Source organism: Pantherophis guttatus, chromosome 2 (assembly GCF_059756535.1).
Source record: "Pantherophis guttatus breed Tessera chromosome 2, ASM5975653v1, whole genome shotgun sequence".
Classification (NCBI taxonomy): Eukaryota; Metazoa; Chordata; class Lepidosauria; order Squamata; family Colubridae; genus Pantherophis; species Pantherophis guttatus.
The window spans coordinates 228,715,052-228,740,519 of record NC_142064.1 but is presented as its reverse complement, the minus strand read 5'-3'; the positions used below and the strand labels follow the sequence as shown (position 1 = coordinate 228,740,519).

At 39.8% G+C, this 25,468-nt stretch overlaps 2 protein-coding genes across 3 annotated transcripts; both read right to left on the bottom strand.

Moving 5' to 3' along the window:
- Nucleotides 1-589: 589 nt before the first annotated feature.
- RPL32 (ribosomal protein L32) lies at nt 590-4,859 on the bottom strand. Its single transcript, XM_034431605.2, has 4 exons — nt 4,561-4,859; nt 2,705-2,805; nt 2,379-2,560; nt 590-764 (listed from the first exon to the last, which is right to left on the bottom strand). The coding sequence occupies exons 2-4, from the start codon at nt 2,798-2,800 to the stop codon at nt 635-637; spliced, it is 408 nt and encodes a 135-aa protein (XP_034287496.1). The 5' UTR covers nt 2,801-2,805; nt 4,561-4,859; the 3' UTR covers nt 590-634.
- Nucleotides 4,860-8,589: 3,730 nt separating this feature from the next.
- On the bottom strand, nt 8,590-25,372 carry EFCAB12 (EF-hand calcium binding domain 12). 2 transcript variants are annotated; one of them, XM_034431599.3, is made up of 11 exons: nt 25,241-25,372; nt 23,938-24,095; nt 22,171-22,678; nt 20,526-20,711; nt 18,671-18,824; nt 17,873-18,087; nt 16,165-16,378; nt 15,487-15,619; nt 13,309-13,395; nt 11,166-11,273; nt 8,590-9,069 (listed from the first exon to the last, which is right to left on the bottom strand). In XM_034431599.3, exons 2-11 carry the CDS (start codon nt 24,054-24,056, stop codon nt 8,811-8,813), a joined length of 1,983 nt encoding a protein of 660 aa, XP_034287490.1. In that variant the 5' UTR covers nt 24,057-24,095; nt 25,241-25,372; the 3' UTR covers nt 8,590-8,810. The 2 variants fall into 2 exon arrangements, with proteins under 2 accessions (XP_034287490.1, XP_034287488.1); XM_034431597.3 differs by lacking the exon at nt 25,241-25,372 and adding an exon at nt 24,312-24,603.
- Between the last annotated feature and the right edge of the window lie 96 nt (nt 25,373-25,468).

Below are 25,468 nucleotides of genomic sequence, written 5' to 3'. Positions count from 1 at the left end.
AGGTATAGGGACATTTTATATGCTTTATATGAATTTGAACTTGCTACTCTACATAAAACCATTTTAAAATCTATGATTTTAGGTAAAGGTTCCCCTCACACATATGTGCTAGTCGTTCCTGGCTCTAGGGGGCGGTGCTCATCTCTGTTTCAAAGCTGAAGAAGCAGCGCTGTCCGAAGAAGTCTCCGTGGTCATGTGGCTGGCATGACTAAACGCCAAAGGCACATGGAACGCTGTTACCTTCCCACCAAAAGTGGTCCCTATTTTTTTACTTGCATTTTTTTACGTGCTTTCGAACTGCTAGGTTGGCAAAAGCTGGAACAAGTAACGGGAACTCACTCTGTTACGCAGCACTAGGGATTCGAACCACTGAACTGCCAACCTTTCAATTGACAAGCTCAGCGTCTTAACCACTGAGGCACCACATCCCTCTTAAAATCTGTGATTTTAAGCACACTTAAATGTTAATGAAACAAAATTGTGAAGCCAAAATTGTGAAGCCTCACTAATTTTAGAGCTGCCTCATTTCAGAAATTAGGATTTCTTTCATGGGTGCACCACCTAATTCAATTCATGCCAAGAACACACATTTTCCAAATTTTATACTTTATTAAATATAGTTGTTCAAGACAAACTATTCATTTTCTTCACTGCGCAGTCTGGCATTTGGATTGGTAACTTTGATAGCAAGCTGAGCTGCTCTCTCCACAATTATCTTCCGGTTCTTGGATGAAACGTTATGAGCAATTTCTGCGCAAAATGACCTAAAAGCAACGACAGAAGAATGTTACAAGCTCTTTGTTAACATATTGAATGTTTCTAAGAAATTTTCCTCAAAATGATTTTTATTAATTTCCAGACAGTGAAAAAACATCTACTCTGAACAGAAAATACAACTAATCTAGATATGCAACATACTTTCCTCCCCGTATTTTCCCCACAACCACCTTCCTATGAAATGAGTTGGGGAGAGTAAGTGATTGATCCAAAGCTTTCATGACTATCTCTGGCTTTCTAGCAGGGTGCCTTAATTCACTAGACCAGGGGTCAGCAACCCACAGCTCTGGAGCCGCATGTGGCTCTTTCTTCCCTTTGCTGTGGCTCCCTGTTGCTGGTCGGCTCCACAATTGATAGGGTTTTCGGTTAAGACAGGTAGAGGAAAAAGGATGCCATGCTAGGAGGAGACTCTATGGTGGGGGAACCAGACTTCCAGTCAGCAGAGGAAAAAGGATGCCACCTGATGGGGGAACCTTTGTGGCTCTCTGAGTGTTTCAAGTTGCTGAGCCCTGCACTAGACCAAACTGGTTCTAATTATTCTCCTGCCTCTGTTAGGGAGGAAGACAGCAGTGGGTACAGTTTTGGTACTATAGCTTTATGTTCTCCAGGCTTGGCTGCAAACTCTGGGAAGGCTCCCTTTTTACTCTTTTTTCTTCATAGTTTTACTTGGAGCATTAGAGTCAACAGCCTGGATTCAATAGATAGTTCTCAATTTACAACAGTTCATGACCGTTTGAAGTTACAACAGCATTGAAAAAAGTGACTTATAACTATTTTTCACACTTATGACTGCTGCAGTATCCTCATGGTTAAGTGAGCAAAAATCAAGACACTTGGCAATTGACTCATGATGGATGCAGTGTCCCAGGTTCGTGTGATCAGGATTTGCGACCTTCTGTCAAACATAATCAATGGAGAGGCCAGATTCATTTAAATAACCGTTACTAATTTAACAACTGCAGTGATTCATTTAACAACTGTGGCAAGAAATGTCATAAAATAGACAAAATTCACTTAACTGTGTTGCTTAGCAACAATTTTGGGTATCAATTGTGGTTGTTAAGTCAAGAACTACCTGATGCCCACAACACAACTGACTGCCGGAGTCAATCCTATGTTATGCCTTATTGGATCTGTTTGGGATAAATATGTCCCCACTGCCCTGGGATTAATGTTCAAGATGATGTGGTATATATTATATAGCAATGGGGGCTGAAGAAAAAAAGTGAGAGTAAAATGCAGTCACAGTCCAGGATTTCTAGTTCTTATTAGTATTTTTTCCAATCTTTAAATACTTTCCATCAATAATGGCAATGTAAAAATTGTTTTCATTTTATCAGCCATCTATTTTTACGTTATAATCTTTCAGCAACACTAGAGAATTTTGTAAAGGCAATGAAGTAACAGAACTCGTCTTAGGCAGGCAGAACAAGACATTCTCAGGAAGAGAATAACAAAAAAGATACCCAGAAAAGATGCCTAAACCAAAAAGACCAGTTTAATGGATTCTATCTTCATTTCAGAACGACTTAATTTTTACATATAGCAACGCAACATGGCAGATCCTAAAGAATAATTACAAAACACTTTTTCCAACTTACTTGTTGCTCATCATTAGCACCTCTAGCTCTTTGACATTATGAACAAGAAATTTCCGGAATCCCGAGGGCAGCATGTGTTTTGTTTTCTTATTGCTCCCGTAGCCAATGTTGGGCATCAAGATCTGACCCTTAAATCTTCTGCGAACTCTGTTGTCGATACCTCTTGGCTTGCGCCAGTTACGCTACAAGAATTCAAAAGCAATTGGAAGAACTTCAACATGTTTTCAGAGACCGTCATTTTAAAGTCTTGAAGACCCACAATAAACCACCAACCATAGTATTTTAACGTTAACTTAGGATTTAACATTCACAAAAAGAATATCTACCTTGATTTTGACATAGCGATCAGACTGATGACGGATGAACTTCTTGGTCCTCTTTTTGACAATATTAGGTTTGATGAGAGGCCTCAGAGCTGGCATTGTAACTACAAAAAAAAAAAAAAAAACATATGTAAGGAATTATGGCCTGTAGGTTGTAAATAATGTATAAACTTGTTGCAGAATATCTTCCGTTTGCTTGCACGTTTCAGAGCCAGAAACAGAATGGGTGTTTTCTGCAACTTATATCCCTCCGTTGTCCAAAGCTGGAAGAGTACAAAAACTCTCCAGATGCGATCCTGGGAGGTTATTGGTTTAAAATGTGAGTTTCTGATCTCTCGTTTTCCAATATTTCTTTAGTATACTTCATTCTTAAAAATGATACAAATTCTATATTAATTAAAGCAACTACAGCAAAACCAATGGGTCATCTATTACAAATGGAAAGTGGAAGCTTTGTCAGAAATCAGATTAACTATTCCCAATTGTTATTTAGATTTTTTAAATTTGTAAATATTGAATAAGACTGCAAGGTAATCTATATATACCATTCTAAAAATACATCGGATGATGGATGAGCAAGGTAATAGTTGCTTTTCTGTACCCGGCCACTATTCTTCCAATTGTCTTACAACTTTAAATTTTCATGTGAAAAAAGAGACTTGCCCTTGGGAACTGTGAAGTTTTCAATTGTACAAAACATATAATATCCCTATAGTTCATTTTCAAATCATGGCAAGAATGCAGACACTGGGAAGATTAGCAAAATCTATCTTCTTTCATTGCTAACTGAAAGGCTGGTATGTGAAAATATATAATTTATATATAGTGCATGCACATATAAAAGGAACAAGCCCTATAAAGTCTGTATTTCATAGAAAGGACCAAATGGCTTTTATAAGCTAAGGCTATGCATAAAATGATTGCTACTGCTATGAAACAACTGGGTCTTGGTAATTTAATAAAAGTATCCAACAGGCTTCATCATCAATGAAGTTTTATCAGATGAAAGAGCAGGTGTATGTATCATTCCCACAACACCCACAATTGGCTAAATGAAGGGATCAATGCGCTGGGGTAACTGTCAACTGATTTATGTCAAGTAAAAAACAATGGTCTTCATTACAGTACAGGTAGTCCTCGAATTACGATCACAATTGAGCCCAAAATTTATGTTGCTAAGTGAAACGCTTGTTAATTGAGTTTTACCCCATTTTTCGAATTTTCTTGCCATGGGAATCATTGCATTGCTAAATTAATAACACGGTTGTTAAGCAAATCTGGATTCCCCCCCCCCAATTGATTTTGCTGGTCAGGAAGTCGCAAAAACGGATCGCATGGGAACTGCAACCGTCATAAACACGAACCAGTTGCCAAGCTGGTCCGAATTCTGATCCTATGGCCGTGGGGATGCTGTCAACGGTCGTTAAGTGTGAAAAAACGGTCATAAGTCACTTTTTTTTCAGTGCCGTTGTTAACTTAGAACGGTCACTAAGCGAATAGCAAGTCGAGGACTTCCTGGACTTCCATAATTCCCAACCCGCATGCAGATCAGGGGCTGCCACAAAACTCTCCTGCCGCCTCTGAAACCAGCAGATCCAATATATCGCCTTCTGAGCGAGGAAGGATCTGGGCCCGCCAGCTCTGGCGCTTGTCCGCCTGCTGCAGATCCAGCCCACCCGAAGAAACCGAAGCCTGCAACCGCCCCCCCGTTACAACGTGCGAGAAAACCCGCCGTTTCTCCCCCGCCTCGGAAAAGAACGGCGAGAGCTGATGGAAACCATCTCCGGGCAGCCCCGAGAAGGAAGAAAACTTCGCCGCAATGTCTCTACGGCCAGGATGGCAACGGATTCCCCACTTACCGACTATCTTAAGTGCCGCAGTAAGGATACCTTGGCAGCACGGAAGGAAAGAGAGAGAGGAACCGGAAGCCGCAAGGATTGATGGGACGCTCGGGAGGGTGGGGGGAAAGTCCTAGAAGGTCGGGTGAGAGCCTTTCGAGACGGATGAAGTGCCAAGGGAAAGCTGTGCCGCCTAGCCGGTCAATGTCGTTAACGGACGCCTTTATTTAAATTCTATTGAATTTCATTGAATTCTGTTTAGATAAAATCCTCATTTCAACTCAATCAAAGCGTGCGACGTCGGCTGGCAATGAGCAAGGACCTGCGTACGTCACTTCCGCCAGCAGGGGCAAATTGTAGACGAGGAAAGTAGCCTACGGAAGTAAGAAAGTGTAGAGAGGGAGCCACGCTTGCTGTTCAATTGAGAGTTCCTTATAGGATTTAAATAGAGGACCCCGGACAGGGCAGCGGCAGAGTCGTCTGGAAACAAAGCGCTGCGCACCTACAAACTCTTGTGGCTCGCAATTTCTCAATGCTTTTTACAGATTTTTGCCTTTACATTAATTGCATTTTAATTGAATGTAATATATAATTTTTTTTAAAAAAATATCTGTCCTCTGATCTTAATATCTATGGGGCGGGAAAAAATGAATGGATGATTTTAGTATGAATTCCACGGTAGAAAATCTTTCCTGATGTTCCAATTATCCACGTCCTCCTTTGCCTGTTCAACTATTGGGTAACCCTAGAACACGAACAGGTTGAGATCTGTGAATAACATCACTTCTTTAGTTGAAAGTAGAAAAGATTTAGGAGACCCCCATTATGAAAGTAAAAAGGATTTAAGTGAAATTATGGACCAAGATTAAATATCAAGGAGACAAATTTGTCAGTCTGCATGTTGAATGACTACAATTGGTGGCAAACAGGCTTGAGGGAAGATGAAAGGCAGCCGATAAGGTCGGACCTTCCAAGAGATTATTGGAATGTTCATAGAACAAATTATTACTAGTAATTTGTCAATTAATTTGTCAAGATGATGTTTGCGTGAGCAATTTCCAGCAGCCAAGAATGTGATTAAAATTCTGCATTCTGCCTCCCCACTTTTCAAAAGTCATCTCTAATTTCTAATGGAAAGAGGAAAAAACTATAGAACTTCAACTATAGAGGTGGATCTGTCTATAACCGTGATGGTGAACCTATGGCACGCATGCCACAGGTGGCACCAGAGCCCTCTCTGCGCGCACGCCATCCGTCACCCCAGCCAAGCTTCACCATGCATGTGCGCATGTCTCCCGCTGGCCAGCTGGTCTTCGGGTCTTTGCCATGCATGTGTGGGGGACACCGTGCATGCACAGGGGGTGGGGAGGGGGCTCTCACATTGCATTTTGGGGCTTCATGCCCTGTTTTGGCTTCCAGGTTGGTGCAGGAGGTTTTCCAGGCCCAAAAAGGGGTATGGAGTGGAACCTGCGCCTCACTTTGGGCCTGGAGGGCCTCCTGCACCAACCTGGAAGCCAAAAGGGGCTGGCGGGGGCACATGAGGGTGGGGTCACACATGCATGTGCGGGGGGGCAGGGGGAGTGCGGGGGTTACACGCATGCGCAGGGCACATGCGGGGGGTTACACACACCTGTGTGGGGCACATGGGGGGGTGTCACATGTGCATTGCAGGGAGCTGTGCAGGTTGACTGCTAGGCTTAGCAGCATTTCAATAAGCTCCCAGCAGTTTAACCTTAAACCAACATTCTCAGCATGGCTTGACAGAAGACTCACATCACATCACAACTTAGATTACATTAGGATGTGTATTGCAGACAAGACTGAAGCTTCACACATAACAGTTGATAGCTATCTGCAATGCAAAATTATTTTTTCTATATTCCCAAAGGTTTTGCCCTTCTGTTTTTCTTTATTAACAGATTCTTGGCCAGCTTTGAAATTTATGCAGTGGTCCTCTTTAGCCTGGGAACTACTGCTGTTCCCATCTCCTCAGCCTTCATACCAGTCCTCCCATTTTACAGCTTCCTCAGCCTTATGATCATCTCTTTAGCCGGCTTGTTTTGAAATTTGTTTTAGCACTTTGAACATTATAGCAGCTGTCAAAGGCAAGTTGCTGGATTTTGAGCTTTCTCCTGCTTTAATTGGGCAGTTCACTCAGCCTGATCGGCTGTATGAGGCTGGTTTTGAGAATTGGGTTATTATGCTCTCAAATCCCCATCCCTGTGCAGTGTATTGTAGGGAGCTGTTAGGTTAGGGCTGTCAAACCTGTGGCCCGTGGGCCAGATGTCTCATGCGCTGGCCGCACCCAGTTTAGTGAAGGGGAAAAAAGTCCTGATATGTCACGTTATGACATGAGTGTGCCAAATGGCACCAACAGCTGCACCTAGATTGTTTTCTTCTGGAAGAGGGGAAAGAATTGTGGCAGAAGACACAGCTAGGGCTTGTTCACACCAATTAAGTGACCTTAATATTGCATAGGGTTGAATATGATTGTAAGAAAACCAAACTCCAATCACTTCACTTTGCCCACCTGTCTTCCAAGAAAAAAAAACTAGAGGGAAAGAGTGGCTGAAAAGCCCTTCTATTACATTAAATTTTCCAAGTTTGGCTGCAGAAGTCAAGCCAGGCTTACTGAAGTTTACCTATCCAGCAAAAATGGGGCTGTTGAAGTAATATAACCTTGCTAGTGGTCTCCTAGTATAAGGGCTCAAAGTATATCAGACACTTCCTAAATGGAATTTTGTAATCCTACAAATGGAAGCTTTTAATCAGTATGTGAAATTGTGTGCAGCTACAATCACCTGTAAGATTTGACTGAATTTGTTTGATTTCATTAAGTGTGCTGTGATAACAGGCTCACCACGAATATCAACAGGAAACACAACTGATCTCTGTAATGAAATGTTGGGCTTTTAAAGTTAGATCTTGATCTTATGCTTGAATGATTCTAGCAATGCAAGACTAATCTTTATCCTATTTGAGGAGTACAGAGTTATGTGTTAAATTTTGTGTATAACAATATGCAAAAACTCTTCAGCAATTTGGATCGAGAAAGCCCTGTACACTGTACAGGATTTCCATTTCTACAGTGCAGTGTATTTATGTAGATACTACAGGATGAGACAAAAACTGACCACCTTCCATCTCCATCGGGAAAGGTTATGACGGGAGATGTCCATTTTAGGAAAAAAATAAAGAGAGGACATAGGTTGCAGAGGTGGTATTCAGCAGGTTCTGACCAGTTCTGGAGAACTGGTAGTGGAAATTTTGAGTAGTTTGGAGAACCGGTAAATACCACCTCCGACTGACCCCGCCCTCATCTATTCTCTGCCTCCAGAATCCCAGCTAATCGTGAAGAAATGGGGATTTTACAGTATCCTTCCCCTGGAGTGGGCTGGGAATGGGGATTTTACAGTATCTTTCCCTTGGAGTGGGGAGGGAATGGGGATTTTACAGTATCCTTCCCCTGGAGTGGGGAGCGAATGGGGATTTTATAGTATCCTTTCCCTGCCACGCCCACCAAACCACGCTCACAGAACCGGTAGTAAAAAAATTTGAATCCCACCACTGATAGGTTGATAAAACTATCTGCAGTGTAGGAAGATTATAAACAAGGGAATTTCCTCCTCGTGAAGGGAGAGACCAGGGCAGCTTAGGGGCTTTCCAGATGTGATTTGTTGATCACACTGGAAACGGAATGCTTAGCCAGAGTTTTGTGGCTTGATCCAACATAGTCCTTTTGCCTGAAGATGCCAGAACACAAAATTGGGACTTTCTGCCAACAAAATATGTCTTCTTCCACACAACCCTTGCATCTCCTTCGACCTTCTCTGCAGTACCATTATTATAACAGTGTTTATACACCTCCTGAAATAACAGTGGAGAATGTGCAACCAAACCAGAAGAGTCTGTTTGACTGTCAAAGCTAATGGGAACCGTACTCCCATTTTAGAACGCTACCAATTTTCCACCCATTGAAAAAATTGTATATTGTATTTCCTGTTTTGTGTACCTCTCTCTATTTCTAAGGAGGGAATAGAAGCAAAGCTGTTTCCAAAAAACCCAGGTTTTGGAACATTTCATTGAAAATCTGTAGCATTTTCAAGTGCTACATTTCATTTACGCAACATGCTTAAAGTACATACAAATTGATTGATTGAAAGCCCCTTTCACTAGGCCATAATTTTGTCATATTGTATATATATATGGGACTATGACCCTCTATTAATCCAGTGGAGCCGATTTCTTGGTCAAGTTCTTCTAAAATGCCATCAAATGTAATAGTTATGTTTGCGAGATTCCGGATCCCCTAAGGTCGTGTATCCCTTCTTGTTGACTGGCCAGTTGCGGCGTGGAACGTTAATACCAGGATTGACCGGGCGGGTGTTAGAAACACGACTGAACAGAACTTCACTTCTATCTTGTCTTGATTCAGGTAGATACAAGTGCATCTTATCAAGAAGATGCCCCGGCCAGAAATTATTAGGGTTGGTCAAGGGATTCAGGTAGTGATACATTCTCCTCAGTTCTCTGCAAGCAAATAATATGATCATGAAACAATATACAGAAAAAATAAGGTGGAGATTTAATAAAATGAAGATTTGTCATTTTGCCAAAAAAAGAAAGAAAAATTTAGGGTTTGAACGTAAGCTGTGCTGTGGCTCCTTTGATTCCAAATTTGCCAGAATGCCACTATGCAGTGCAAGCAATGGTTTAGGTTTAATATGCTGTGTCAATGCAATTGACACTGAAATGCAATTGTCAATGAATACAAATGCAAATGTCAATGAAAAGAAGGACTAGGGGTGACATGACAGCAGTGTTCCAATATCTCAGGGGCTGCCACAAAGAAGAGGGAGTCAAGCTATTGTCCAAAGCACATGAGGGTAGGACAAGAAGCAATGGGTGGAAACTAATCAAGGAGAGAAGCAACCTAGAACCAAAGAGAAATTTCCTGACAGTTAGAACAATTAATCAGTGGAACAACTTGCCTCCAGAAGTTGTGAATGCTCCAACACTGTTTTTAAGTTTTTAAGAAGATGTTGGATAACCATTTGTCTGAAATGGTATAGGGTTTCCTGCCTAAGCAGGGGTTTGGACTAGAAGACCTCCAAGGTCCCTTCCAACTCTTGTTATTCTATTCTAATTAATATAAAATTCCTGTACAAGCACAAATAAAAAAATTAAAGGGGAACTGACATTTTAATGTTGCCACCTTAATGAGAATGAATCCTAAATCAAATAAAAATAAAGTACTGTAACTTAAATCCTAGGTGCAAACTAAAAGGCTTGGGCCCAGCTGATCTGCAACACTGCCTCCTGCTGGAACTTACTTGCATCTGCATTTAGTATGTGTCCTGAGAAATTTGATTGCTAAAGCAGAAACTACTTGAAACTGACTTGAAAAAATAAGTATATTTTAAAGCCAGCTACATTTTAATTTAAAAAATATAAATTAATAAAACTAACAAAAATATTTTCCTTTTATGAACTGTAACAGTAAGCAATTCTTTGCATGTATGGATTGATTGGGACAGGGACTCAACTTCTAATAAAATAAACAGATTTACATTTGCTTTTACTATCGTACCTCTATTTGGGTGCTGCATTTGAATATTTTAAAATTATTTTTGATTTGCGTGATTCTTAATAATTAGACTTAAATAAATTTCCTCAAATCGGGGCGTTATCTAGAGGTATACACATCATTTTCCAGAATTCTCCTGCTGGCGTGACCATTGCTGAAAATTCTGGGAATTCAAAGGCGTCTAGGTTGAGAAAATGTAGGTTAAATACATCAGATTTAATTACTGTCCGTATGCCATTAAAATACATTGAAAAAAACCTTTTATCTCTTTCTCCATTTCATGCTCTACAACTCAGAAATGATTGTCAGTTGAATCTGACTTCTCTGGAGCTGATTTATAGGTACAGTGTTAAAGATGAGATGAAACTAATCAAGTTTGTGAGCTTATGAAGATATTAGACAAAGAGGATAAATTTATCAATGGCCAGTAGTTCTGAAAAATTGAATAGGGCTTTTTCTGTGTATTTGGGGTGGGTTTAAGGCAAAACAACTTACCTTAAAAGGGAAGGGAAATTGGCATTTTCGGATGTTCATTGTTTTGAAATGGCACTATAAGTGCCCTGTGACACTAAGTCAGCTATTCTGCCCCTTAAAATCCACTCCAAATGCCACAATGCAGGGAGGGAGGAAACAAGTCTAGGATTCCCGCTGCAACTATCAAAGGATTTCAGGGTGTGCAAGCAGTCATTGTATACTTGACTTTGAGCATTGCCCACTATTGATTTTAAACATATTTAAACATATTGAAACATGTGATATTAAAAAACAAAACATAATGCTGAAGTCCTCAGACTGGTAATCTTTTGTTTAAAATATTATTTAAAAAGGGAAGGATGTTGAAAGAAAGGAGATTAGAAACAGAAACTGGGGGTGGGGGGGAGGAGGAAGGAATTTTAAAAAGTTATGAATGAAAAATGGGAAGAAAGCGAATTATCAGGTGAACAAGGAGAACCAAGAATTTCTAACAATCCCTATGCCCACTTCTAGACAGATGTAGATCTTTAATGCCGAGTTCAACAAAAGAAATGTAATGTCATACCTTTCCATGTATTTTTTTGCAAACCCATCTGGACTCTCAGGCAAATTCTCACCAAGGATTTTCTCATTCCAAATATCCGATGGGGGTAGTATTCTTTTGGAGTGTTTACTGCAAAGCATAAAGAATTTCAATTTAGAATCAATCAGTATTATATAAAAAAAAGTTGGGCAGCTGGATGACAAAATAATAATAATAATAATGCTGTACTGTGGAGTGTATATTGGTGGATGAAATTAACAGGCTAGCCCAGTGCTCAGCAACTTTAAGATATGTGGACTTCAATTCCAAGGAAGTCAGTAGTTGAAATCAGGGGTGAAATGCTACCGGTTCGGACCGGTTCTCCTGAACCAATAGTAAAAAATGCTACCGGTTTGGGCGAACTGGTATTTCCGACGATCAGCTAGGTGACGATCAGCTGTGATGCACAATTTATATTAGCTAGAATCGTCAGATTTCCTGCTTTCTAGCTAATCTAAATCATGTGGCACAGCGGATTCCCACCCCCCTCACTGTTCTACTTACTTTTGCAGACGCGGAAGGCTTCAAAATGTTTCTTTTTTAGCGCTGTGCGGGCGCACTTCAAGCGTGCATGCGCGCGCAAAGTGCATGCTCGGTAGCAGACTCAGAACCGGTAGCAGACTTCAGAGGATTTCACTGCTGGTTGAAGTCCAACATTAAAATTGCTAAGGTCAAAGAACACTGGGCTAGAATCATAGCCTCTGCTCTCAACATAAAGTCTCTGCTAAGCTACCATTATGGTCAATTATTTGCTGTCCTCCAGCAAAAACTATCCCTAATTTTCTCTCCATCTGTAAGAGAAGAGATGAAGAAGGGTACCTTTGTATGGCCAGCTGTCAAGGTAGGACAGCATCAAAACAAGATTCCCTTTAGCTTTATACCCTTTATACCGTTTTCCTTCTTTTACTGTTACAGCCATGATCACAAATGGCTGGACAGCCCAATGCTGAAATAATCCAAATTTCCTTTGCAAATTAAAGCTAGAGAAAAGAGGAGAGATCTGCACATTTATATTCACATTCATTCACAGATTGCTAGTACATAGCAATCTAAATAGCTATACCCCAAAGAATCGGTTATATCTTTCCTATGATAACTTTGCCTAATCTACAAATAAATTGCATTTTATTTTTTTTTGGCCAATTTGAGATTATTAATCCAATATACATTTCAAGTAATTCTATTGGAAGTGTATGAAATTCCCAGTATAATATTCCTAAAAGCTTGCCAACATTGCAAGTCTCTTAGCAAACTACCCAACTCTGTTAGCACGAAAACCTCTGGAAACTGAAAACAAAATTTTAGGATAATTCAGTAATACCAGAGTACATTCCTAACTCCGTGTCTTGTCCACTGAAAAAAATACTCAGTTCAATCCTGTTGCAGAAATTTTGTTGATCTCACTGCAAAGGAATAGTCCATGAGAAGATGTTTGCATCTATTATTTCTATGGCAAAATACTTTTACCAATAGGATGAAGGATTATATAGAATAATATTGATTTACAACAAAAATCAATGTTATGTGACAGGTGAGCAGAAGTCCAAGAAAAAAATAATCATTTCTACAAACAAGAACAAAAAAAAATCAGTTTTGCAGAATGGCTAAGTCAAATCGAATCGTCTTTGATTTACGACTGTAATTGAGCCCAGAATTATGGTTATAAATTGTTGCAGTTATAAATCTAGGCATCATGTGACCAGATTTGAAGTTACAACCATTTTTACTACAGTTGTTAAGTGAACGCAGTAGTTGTTAAGCAAATCCATTTTCTCCAGAGTGTTTTTTGCTGGAAACTGGAGCATTGGAAACTGGCAAAAAAATATGTTGCAAATTACATTAATGTGACTGTGGGACGCTGCATCCAGCCATAATGGTAAATCAGTTGCCGGGTGCCCAAAATGTGATTGTGTGACCAGAGGGTGTGTATGTTGCCATTGTAATTCCAAAAATGAGTTGTAGATATTTGTAGGGGAAATTTCTTGTAATTTCAAATGAACATTAAGCGAATAGTTGTAAATCGTGGCCTACCTGAATGGAAGGGAAATGAGAGTGCTTGTGGATACTGAAGCTCCATTATTCCAAGAGCTTTTTAGATAATAACTCCCTTCTACTGAATACATACCACATCAGTTTCTTAAATTCCTTAAATGACTTCCAGCGGCAGGCCCGAACTTGCTTTTTGACTGGTTTCTTAATTGGTTTTGGCTTTCTAGAAGAAGTAAACAGAAAAGGTGATCAGAAATTGAGAGATTAGGATCAGACCAGTCCTCCCCAAGCTGATGTTTTTAAGATGTGTTAAAGAGTATAATTCACAATTTTTTTTTATCCCAAAGGTGCTTTTTCAAGAGGCAATTGGACTTCCTTTCTTTGTTTTTCTTTGAAGACATTTCGCTTCTCATCCAAGAATCCAAGGAGCTGAAGAAGCTTCTTGGATGAGAAGCAAAACATCTTCAGAGAAAAAACAAGAAAATCCAGTTGTCTCTTGAAAAAGCACTTTTAGGACAACCATGTCATGGATGACTGAGACTCTCCATTGACATTTCCAAATTTTTAGATATTAATGGGGAAGAAGGCGGTTATAGTATGTTCAGAAAAACGGGATGGGGCTCACTTATTCATGTGTCTCTATCACTTATACCAAAGTAGATCAGGTAAGAAAAAGCAAAAAGATATACATACACAGCCCTTAAAAAAAACCGCACAGAATATTCTGTGTTATGAAAATTTATCACCAGATGCAAGGACAAAACCTCTAAAGATGAATGCTCTGCATATTCTCTTAAGCAGATCTAGCCACACGTTATGTTTTTATAGAGGCCAGCCAGATGTCTCTAGGGAAACATACATGCAAGGTATAACATGTGGCAGCCAGTCCTGATTTGTTCCCACTATATTGTTTCCAGAAGAACTCTGCCTCTGAACATTGTGGTTTATTCAATTATCTACCTTCATCTATAAAAGTTTTCTCATGTCACAGCTAGAGCACTGAGAGAACATGAACCTAGCTGATCAAAGGTTGATTAATGGAAGTTGAGGGAGCAACCAATTAAGCATTAATGTGTTGGCAACTTGAGAATTGGCATTGATGTATTAGCGGGCCTGCTTTGCCTACACAGAATTGTACGCACCCAATTCAGGCATCTTGGGAGAAACTACATAAGGTCCCTACAATTGCCACATGGGGAGGACCAAGAATTGCAGATGCTGAGTTTTTTTTATGGCTGTGCCTATGTTGTGGGAAGTGCTTCCCAAATGACATCAGATTGGCCTTCTGAAAATTGTTAATGATCCATTGTTTCAGAAGGTCTATGGTGACAGATTATGCCAATGTGAGATTGGAGGTCCTTAGTGTTATTTTGTGGCATTAATATGTTTGCTATGAATTGTCTACAGTTCAGCAGATAGTGATGGTTACATAAATTAGCATCCCTTCTGCTCAGTTTTTATTTGCAGTGTCAGAAAAGAGCAGCAATTATTTTACACAGGTGAGGTAGCCGAAGTCCTCAAGATATTGCTGGACCATAATCCCCACCATCTTTTACCACTGTCAAAACTGGGAAAAATTACTGGGAGTTGTAGTTAAAACCAGGAGAGAATTTGTTCTCTCTGCCAATGAGAGTGCATATCTTTTTTTATTTGGCCCGAGGGCTGCATTTAGTTTTTAAAAAGTGTGTGTTCTTCTTCTGTCCTATTGAAGTTATAATTTCATGACAAATTCTGCCTTCCGAGGATCATATCCAAAGCTTCTGGGAAGCCTATTCAAAGTTTTGGAGGAGCCACATAACACCCTAGATTCTGTGTACCTATCTTCAAAGACATTTGCTCTATGTTAGTTCATATGAAACTTAAATACATGAGGATTTGGAGCTTTTAAAATAAAAAAAGCAGTAACACGAAGAGGAAAAGCTAGAGAACAAAATGCTGTTGGGGTTTACTATTACAGAATAAATTTGCAGCTCATGCTTTCAGCTCTGTATCCTGCTAATTTATGCCAGTGTAGAATGTTCTCAGTGGTAACATGTATACCAAATATACTTGTGATACTTTAGTTTTAGATAATGCAAAAATTAGTTATTGACTAGTCCACAATAAGCATATTTGTTTGTCTATGTATATATACCCAACTGGAAGATAATTACTGCAATAGGAGAATAATCCAGAGTATATTTCTGCTCTTCAAAATAGCAGATAAAAAAACAAACAAACTCTGGTTTTAACAGTGATATGCTAGGCCAAGAAATTGTGTGAACGTGTATGCTGGTTAATTCAACTGTGTGTGTGCATGATAAATTAAACAAACCTTTCCTCAACCTTGAAAGGTTCTCCCTCAGATTCCCCCAGGTAAACAGCATTGTCAATATATCCTCCTGGTTGCCTCAACTTCCGGGTGTCCTTTCCGAGTCTCAGGAGCCTGTCTCCTGGGTACAGCAGACCTATGGCACACAATGTTTTTTTTTTATAAAGAACAAATGTAACATACTACACAGACTAGTAGTTTGTAAAAGACTCAATCTTTTATGACAGTCACAGAGCAGAATTAAAAATTAAAACATTAAAATAAAACAAAACAGAACAAGATATAATACTATATTACAGTTAGCAGTGAGATCAACGGGTGGCCAAAGTCTGCCTAATTTTACAGAAAGTGTAGCAGAATTTAGCTATGTTCAAGGTGACTGTATCATACTGATCCAATAGTAACACCTATTTGCAAGAGAGATCAGAATTCCCCAGTATTTTATCAGGTGCTGAATTATGAGTCTGTGAATCCTCATAGAGGGTACAATGTAAGAAAACATGAGCTGTCATTTCAATGGCTCCTTGCCCACAGGGGATAATATCAGGTCATATGGGATAAACTGTGGAATGTGCATCTGAATAATTTTCCCATATTGAATTTACAAAAGAGACTTGTTAAAGCTTTGAAGAATGTTTTGAGAAGGGAGAAAGAAAAAGAAAAAATACCTCTTTTTCATACCTCTTTTTAGCGCTCTTTCTGAAATTGGAATTCCATAAGCTTCGCAAAGCTTGACACACTGAAAGTAGACATAGTGGCATGCCAGTCGATGCTGGTCCACCAATTCTCCCATTTCACCCTCTAGGGAGCTTGGCAAGCAGTGACTATCAACAATTGGGTCTCCAGACCTCACTAGTCTGCACTTTTCCGCAAAGTCTAATGGACTCGTCTTCCTCTGTAAAAATAAGATGGTGTCTCTGTTATAAAATAATAGTGTTAGGCAATAAATTTTATTATACTGCTAAACTTGTAACATAGTGAGGAATGAATTAAAAGGACAGACTTTTTTTTTGTCCTACTGCAAGAAAAAAAAACCTCAGCTCTCTATGCAGACCTTTACTGAAATAGATTGAAAAATGTTTTTGCAAGATGTGAACCGAGGACCCTTGCTACATAGCAATAATAACGACTTTGCAGCAACTGCTCTAAACAACCAATTCTTAATGTCAAAGTCAAAGTCCAGCTTATAAAACTTCTTCCTTACTGCTAAGGGAAACTTTAGAGCAGGCCTGTCAAACTGGCGCCCCCCCCCCCCGGGCCATGCCCAACCCGGCTCCCTAAAGGCAAAAAACGTCATGATACGTCATGATCCGGCCCTTGATGCAATCGAGTTTGACACCCGTGCTTTAGAGGGCATACCCACTATTACAAACAAATATTTTAGCTCAGGGGAAATCGGTACTCCATGGGGTCTTCCCATTTGCATTTCTGCCATTTCTGCATTTTATACTGAACAGGCATCGAGTGCTAAAGCTGTATTCTTATCATTATCGGGCGGGCGGAAGAAGGTGTGTTAGATATGTTTGCCGCCCTGAGTTATTTGTAAAAATGATAAATAAGTAAAAATAAATAAAATATCACCCATTATTCAGGAGGTAAGTCAGGGTGCCTGTTAGCATCAGGGAAAAGTGGCAATAGACATTATAGATTAAATAAATTTTTTAAAAAATAGAGATGGTCAACAGGGAGAGCAGGTTCATAAGTGTATAGTTTTTAACCAACTCAACCAGCTTTAACTCAGCAATGGGGAAACCCATTACATCATCTAACCTGATTGAAAATAGGAAAACTGCTGTTCAAGATCCAGGGAAGTTGCTACTCCCTTAATAGAAAGATGATAGGATTAGTCAGCAATTATACATGCTGGGCTCTTCCACAGTGATAGAGCTACTTCTGTTGCCTACATTTAAGTGAACACTAATAGGGAACTACTTTGGCAGACATCTTTGTGAATGCTGCCCTCATTGGGCTTTTTTACTTTTTAACTCTTCTCTGTTGCTGTTTCTTTCCCCTACATTTCAAAGAGCCCTGGTGGCGCAGTGGTCAGAATGGAACATTGTAGGCTAACTCTGCCCAATGCTAGTTTGATCCTGGCTGGCTCAAAGTTGACTCAGCCTTCCATCCTTCCAAGGTTGGAAAAATGAAGACCCAGATTGTTGGGGGGCGGGGGGCGGGCAATATGCTGAGGCTGTAAAACACTATGAAACGGTATATAAGTCTAAGTGCTATTTCTTTTGTTGAAACATTTAGTGGTTTATCCAAAGTGCTATAGAATGAAATGGCCTTCTGCCTATAATTCATCCTTATTTTATGCAACCAGCTAGTAGTCAGTTCCCATTATCCAAAGCAAATGATTTGAGAGTAGAGTCAGGCCACAAAAATACAGTACCTTTAGCCGCCGTCTGGTTTCCTTGTATCTCTTCCCAACTATTTCCATTTGGTTATAAGTTAAGTGCCTGCGATCTGGTTCAGTGTTGATGGGAGGAACTTGCAAATGGTTTAACTTAGGTTGACCAGCTACCTGAGAAGATATACTGGACTTGGCATGAGAAAATATATCTTCTTTTGCAGTGATGGATGCAGATTTTGCCACCGTCAATGGCTCTTTAGCATTGTTATTAAAACAAAGGAAAGAAAACAGAAAATAGATTATAAAAACATCAATATTTCTTTCTCCTCTACCCCCCCCCACCCCCCAGCAATTATTGAGCTGTTTTATCATGCTGGCTTCTACTTAGTTCAGGAAATACTTTCTCAGAAATTAGAAAAACGTCCTGTCTCACTTTGATTTTCAATAGCATTCACAATAATTACTAATCTGAACTGTTTTAAACATCTGTTAAAATAACCAAAACAACTAATACATACTGTATGAATATATATGACTGTTGCTTATTTCCTTACATATATTAAATTGCCAAACTACACCCAACCTATAGCCAATACCCATATGTCACTAACTGGAATATCAATTTTTCTTAAGTTATTTATATATTCCCCAACTTGCTATCCTTCAAATATGTTGGAATTATAGTCTAGAATTTCCAAATACAGTACCTTAAAAAACACCTTCGATATTTGTTTATGATGCCATCAGCAACTAAATCTGTAAGTTAGAACTACAGGGCATAAGTTATCAGGGACTGAAAACTATTCAATCATCTATATTGATTTAGTTATTTGTTACCTTGCTTTGGCTGTTTCCAGTTATCCCTTATATTATCCATCCATAATCTTTGACATTCAGCTAAATCAGCACCAGTTATAATATGTCCTTTCTTTGAAATGGTGAGAAAGACAATGATTTCTTCTAAGTCACTTTTACTGATCGGCACCTTGGTCTGGAAATAAATAGAGAATAAAAATAGCAGTTAGGTCTGAGACTTGACTTGATATAAAAATCCAAGGGGAAACAGCTATTTCAAAGATAACAATTTCTTACATAGTATCTTCTCAGTATAGCAAGATACAAACTTTCCACTTTCTTTCTTTTTTAAAATAATTTTTATTAAACAGTTTTGTCTCTAAAAACAACATAAAAAACAACCACAGATACATAAAAACAATACAAAACATAACAAATAGTACATACCCTCTAAGGTCATTTTACAACTTTCTGGATCGGTATATGTATTTTGCTTTTGTGGCTCTCTATTCTGTCATATCCATTTACTTCTCAATAGTAGTATAATAATGTTACATCAACTTATATGTTAACACGCATAATAGTATTCATTGTTCTTATCTACTGATTTCTATTCATTTATATTTATCTCTTTGTTCAATGCTATTCAACTACTCCAATTTATCAAATTAAATTGTTTTCTGAAATTAAGACTTAAGTTTTAAGTCTTAATATACTCATTATGTCAATCCTACAGGAAATCAACGTGATTTGGGGTTGATTTGGAAGGACAGATACTGACACTAATGCTCAAATACTTTGGGCACCTAATGAGAAGAGAGGACTCATTGGAAAAGACCCTGATGTTGGGTAAGATGGAAAGCAAAAGGAGAAGGGGACAGCAGAGGATGAGATGGTTAGATAGTGTTATTGATGCAATAAACAGAATTAGGGCAAACTCCAAGAGAGAGTGGAGGATGGGGAACCTGTTGTGCTATGGTCCATGTGGTCATGGAGAGTTGGACAAGCTTAGCAATTGAACAACAACAATACCCATTATGAAACTTTTAACCATCTAAAATGGATAAAAAAAAGAATCACATAACTGAAAGTTGGTAGTTTTACTGTTGCATTTTGGCAATATGATGTGGAATTGCACTCGGGACTGCAAAATAAGGGGGCTGCGGGTTGCATGTTTCCCATAGGCTTCCCACAACTAGCTTAACGCATTTTAATAAATCATAATGGGTGGTATTCAATATGTTTCTTCTCTTCTCTTACCCTTCCCCTCACTACCGTATCTATGGAGAAAAAATATATTATCAAGAAAGCAAATGAGCAAATCAAAGCACTTATTGACCCCATGTGCAATTTTCCCCTATTAAGGCATCAAGAAAGAATCCCTACATTTATACTTATCTAACTATGGATCGTGATGGCCACTGTGATGCAGTGGTTAAGGCATTACCGTAGGCTAGAAATGTGAGACTGTGAACTCTACTCCTGTCTTGATATCCCTGATATCAAGGTAGGTTAGCTTGGCCAGTCATTCTCTCTCTCAACCCCAGAAGGGAGCAATGCAGGGGTGGGTTCTACTTACCTTTACTACCGGTTTGCAATGGGGCCATGCCAACGCGCTTTGCTCGCACTTCTGCACATGCACAGAAACTTCTGCACATGCACAGAAGCTTCCTGATGACATCCGGGTCAGAGGGCGGAGCCTCGTGCCGGTTTTACTATCGGTTCTTGCGAACCGGTCCGAACCAGGGGCAACCCACCACTGCAGCAGTGGCAAACCATCTCTAAAATCTTGCCAAGAAAAATTCAGGGACTTGTGTCCAGGCAGTCTTCAGGAGTCAACAGTGACTCAAAATCACCAAAGTCAACAACTAAGGAGTATAAGGGTTTTCCCACCTACCTCCTGGATAATTCTAAGGAAATCCACTCTTTTGAATTTCATTGTCCTGCTCCTGTCAGCTTTTTTGAAGAGATCCACAAGCTTGAGTTTTTGCTTATGCAGGAGGTTTTGTAGTGTAATAATAGATGGTGGATACGGAGCCCGAATAAGAGGTGTAGTTTTCACTGGTTCACTCTTTGGTGCGGTCTGCGGGAGACATCCAAACATTTTAAAAAGATTACACGCCACTTTGTTTTGATGAAACAGAAATGCAAATACTTGGTTAGTTCTTCAGTCAATCAAGCAACCATCAGCTGTATTGCAAAACACAAGCAGATTGGTGGACATATTACGGAAGGCAAAAAACAAACAGACAACTGGTCTGACATATGTCCTATTTTTATCTCATTTTGTGGCTTCACTGTTTGCATTCACTGGTCAAATTTATTAATCCAAGGGCTTTGGTAATAAAAAAAAGTAAGAAGTAATTTTATCATTGCATTTGTTTTTGCTAGAAAGAAAATCAGAAACAAGATGGGCTCCAATATACTACAATATGATAGTCCTTACTTAATGGTGTTCGCTTAGCAATAGTTTAAAATTATGATGCCCTCCTTCCCCAAATGGTACTTACTACCAAGTTCCAGAGTTTTGATGCAGCACCCCCTCCCCCCACAGTTCCATGACTGCATTTTGGGCACTTGTCAACAGCCAGTTGCTGTGTTTCTCAGTCACATAACAACAATTAACTTTTTTTTGCTGGTTTCTGGCAAAAAAAATGCCAAAAGGAATGAATAGACTCATTTTAATACTGCGGCATTCATTTTACAACCGCTGCAAAAAAAAGGGGGGGGGATCCTAAAATCAGGTTGGTCATGTGGGCCCTTCAACTTATGATTGTCATGATTTAGAAATTCTGAATTCCTTTACAGTCATTAACTCGAGGACTACCTGTATATAAACACCAAGTCAATACAAATATATTATAGTCTCTTTCAAGACTAGGAATGAAATGTTCCAAAGTCTTCTGACTCAAAAAAGTAGGAGGAAAAGGCTTTAAATCTGGAAAAGGCATAGATACACAGGGCTTCATCTCTGGATTCTGCGATAGGCAGATATTCTCTGCACACGTGGCTTCTTTCTTGTCTCCCAATAATTCATATAGCCCTGCCTTTGCGCCTACTGCTATAAGCAAGTTCCTGAATACAAAATTCAGTGCCCATAGCGCTAAAGATTTATTGGTGGGCTTGGTATGAAGCCTGAAACATGAGGTATAATTTTGACAGTTCCTTGGACATTGTAATTATCTACATATTAGATTTTTTTATGCTGCCCTTCCACTAAAAAGCTTGAGACACTCCATGTTCTTCTTGCCTTATTCTCAATACAGCTCTCAGACATAGGCTGGACTGAGAAAGGAGACTGGTTGTACATCTGGCTTATAGTCATCCTCATAAAACATCATGGATAACAAGGACTTTTAAATGACGCTCCCCCATTATAGACCCAAACTCTAATCCACAAGTGGAGTCTTCCAGATGTGGATGAGGAACAATTTACGCCATTCTTCCTGCTGGATGGGCTAGCTTGCAAATGTAGTCCGAAAACATCTGGATAGTCATCAGTTCTGAACCTTGACACCATGCTGACTTCCTACTACGCTTACCTTAACACTTTGGAGAGCCAGCAACTCGGCTTGAATTTTAGCCTCCTCCGCTTGTCTTTCTTCTTTTAATTTCCTCAGGGTGCTTTCTTCTTGTTGAGTGAGAGGCTTCTTTTCAGTCAACCATTCCTCCAGATTTACACTGTTCTCCAACAGATTACGCAGTTGTTTTCTCTCCTTAATCCAAGCTTCCATATTTAGCAGGTCACTTTCCTCAGTGGAGATGCTCTCCTGGGCCTCTGGAGGTGCTCTCAACTCCTGAACTTTCTCTGCTTCACTGGGGACAGGTGGCCGAGGCTTGTGAATACTAGGAGCCACACTGTCCATCGGTGGTGCAATATGAATACGCCGTCTTGATTTAGGCGGGCCAAATCTATTTGATCTCAATTTAAGGGAATAATAGGGATATTCATTTCTGAGTTTATACTGTTTAAAGCAATGGTTTAAAATCCTGTCTGGGGCAGATTCTTTAGGAGATTCTTCAATTAAAATGGAGTCACTTTCAGTTTCACTGAAAAGAAAGAATTTGGGTAGAGTCAAAATCATTAATACCACGCATCCACCCTTTAAAAAAAATACAATAAAATTAAAATACCTAATGGTACATCTGACAATATTAATTTCTGTAAATATTGTTTTCTTGGGGACAGAAATAACATAATCAGCCTAAGATTTCAACAGATATTTACAGATATGGATTTTTTCAGAAATTATAGAGATGGGATAAAATCTATTTATGAGTTTTCATTTCTTAGGGGAAAGTGAGGCCACAATGCAAAAGTGATTTTCCGCATATTCCTCCCAAAGTTCAAATGAGAAAGGACAAAGCTTAAGTATATCAACAAAATTGCATTAAAAATTGCCCAGGTAGAATCCAGTGTCTCTCCAGGCAGGGCTGGGACAGAATTCTCTGAAAGTTCCTGCTCTTGCATTGAACTTGATGGGTCCAAGCATATGAACTGTGGCTAACAGAATGCTTCTAATCTTGATTGGCAGGATCTGAAAATTACAGTCTCCCACATATGGAGGGCATCTGGTTAGGGACACTGCTTTGTAAAAAAATTAGTAGCAGATTGGAGATAAAGTGGCTTTATTTATTTGTATCCCACCTTTATTATTTTCTACAAATAAAGTAGCTAACCATATCTAAAACACTCCTTCCTCCTCCTCCTTTCCCCACAACCATCACTTTGTGGGTTGAGCTGGGCTGAGAGTGACTGACCCAAAAGTCACCCAGCTGAGTTTCACGGCTAAGGCAGGACTAGAACTCACTGTCTCAACTTTCTAGCAGAGTGCCTTAACCACTAGACCACACTGGTTCCCTAAAGAAATTCCCTGACTCTTAAAACTATTCATTCTACCATTCAATGCCAAGAAATAAGAGGCAGAACATTGTCCCAATGGGGTTTTTCCAAAAGGCAACTGGACTTCCTTGGTTTTGTCCTTGAAAACGTTTTGCTTTTCATCCAAAAAACTTCTTCAGAACTTGGACCAGAAGCGAAACGTTTTCAAGGAAATAAAAAACCCAGAAAAGTCCAGTTGCCTTTTGAAAAAGCCCCTTTGGGACAATCAGGTCCTGGGATGATTGAGAAATCTCCCTAGCCATTCTAAACTCTTTGTTACCATCTAGCGGCCGTCCCGATTTCTGCAATCACATCGCCTACTGATCACCCATGAGAAAACAAATAGAAAAATCTCCCCGTTGCCTCTTTTTCTATCAAGAGAGAGCTTTTATAAATCGGGAGGCCCCCTTGCTGCAATTCTACCAACCGGAGAAACGAAGATATGGAGTCGTAGAGAGATTGCGATATGTAACTGCTCCCTGAAATGTCACTCCGGTTTCTCGTGCTTTGTGAAAGCCAGCTAAACTGCTCCATTTTGCTCGACATTGCGACGTTCTTCTAGAGCAGAAACTTTACCGTCGGCGTCTTCGGACCCGGGGGGAAAAACAAACAAACAAAATATCCGCCGTTTTACTGAGCTGTGCAAAAGACAGGAAAAGCCCGCCGTTCTCTACAATTCTGGAGTCGAGGGAAAAAAAGAGAAGCAGGAGGGAAGAACCCTCGTTCCCAAGCTTTTTCTCTATCAGCTGCGGGGTAAAATGACCTGACAACGGTGCCCCCCCCCAACCTCCCTTAACGCACCACCATTAGAGGATAAGGCAAAAATGAGTTTTGGCGGCCACCAAGGCAACGGGCGGACGGGCTTGGCTTGTAGTTGATTGGCGCAGCGGGAGAAGATCGAACGTTGTGTCGCAAAGCCGCGGGGACGCCCTGGTCAATTTCGTGCCGGCCTTTCCCGCCTCGGCGCTCACGCCCCTTTCATCCCTTTGTTTTTGTTTTTTTTAAGGGCTGGGACGGGCAATTAATAGCAGCACAACAGGGACAGGGAGTAAATCCTAGCTGGCGTCACGCGTTGACGACCCCCTCCATTCATGACATACGTACTGGATCTTGAGGGAGAATAGCCATTTATGGGGTGGCTAATGTGTCTATGGCGCTAATCAAGGTTCGTCTACTAAAACAAGTTCCAGTGACGGGGGAATAGCTTTCCATGCTGTCTAAAATCATGGTTTGCAAGGCCAAAATAGCCGGGTATAATATTGTATACCTAATTTGACCCATTGTGTGAACTAGTGACTGGATTAAGATTTATCATGAACAAAATAAGCCTTTTCCTGCCAAACCATTAAACTAAAACCGCTGAAATGATAAATCACGCCTGAAAAAACCCCCCAGATACAGCATGAGATTTAAATTACTTTGCGGTTCAAAATGGTAGTAAATATGAAAAAAAACCACTTGATTTGATACCACGTAGGAGACTAAAATGAGGACAAAGCTAATTTGGCATTTCATCAGTCTTTCCACCTCTTCAAAAACATAACAATATTTGAATTGTGATGCTCTCTTTCACAAGCCACAGATTCTAACTGTAATAAAAACTCTTTTAAATTCATGGGTATGGCTTCCTATCTTTAACATGATTTGCTATCAGAAAGCCCATGAGATACAGTCCTATCATAAAGAATGACAGATTTGGATGGGGGCTGTCACAATAGTTAGATTCACACCTTCTCATTGGTTTCTTGATTTTCATTGGTTTCATCACCATCTTCCTGATCCAGTCTGAATGAGAAACAGCAATCAGAAAATCAGTAGAAGAAGCCTCTTTCAGAGGGGTGGTTAGCTAATCTGAATTGGAATCTCAAGATGCTTGCTAAATTGTAAATTGTACAGAGTCCTGGTTTATTGTGTTCTGATATATTACGCTAAACAAACTTCAGTATTTAAAATGTCCA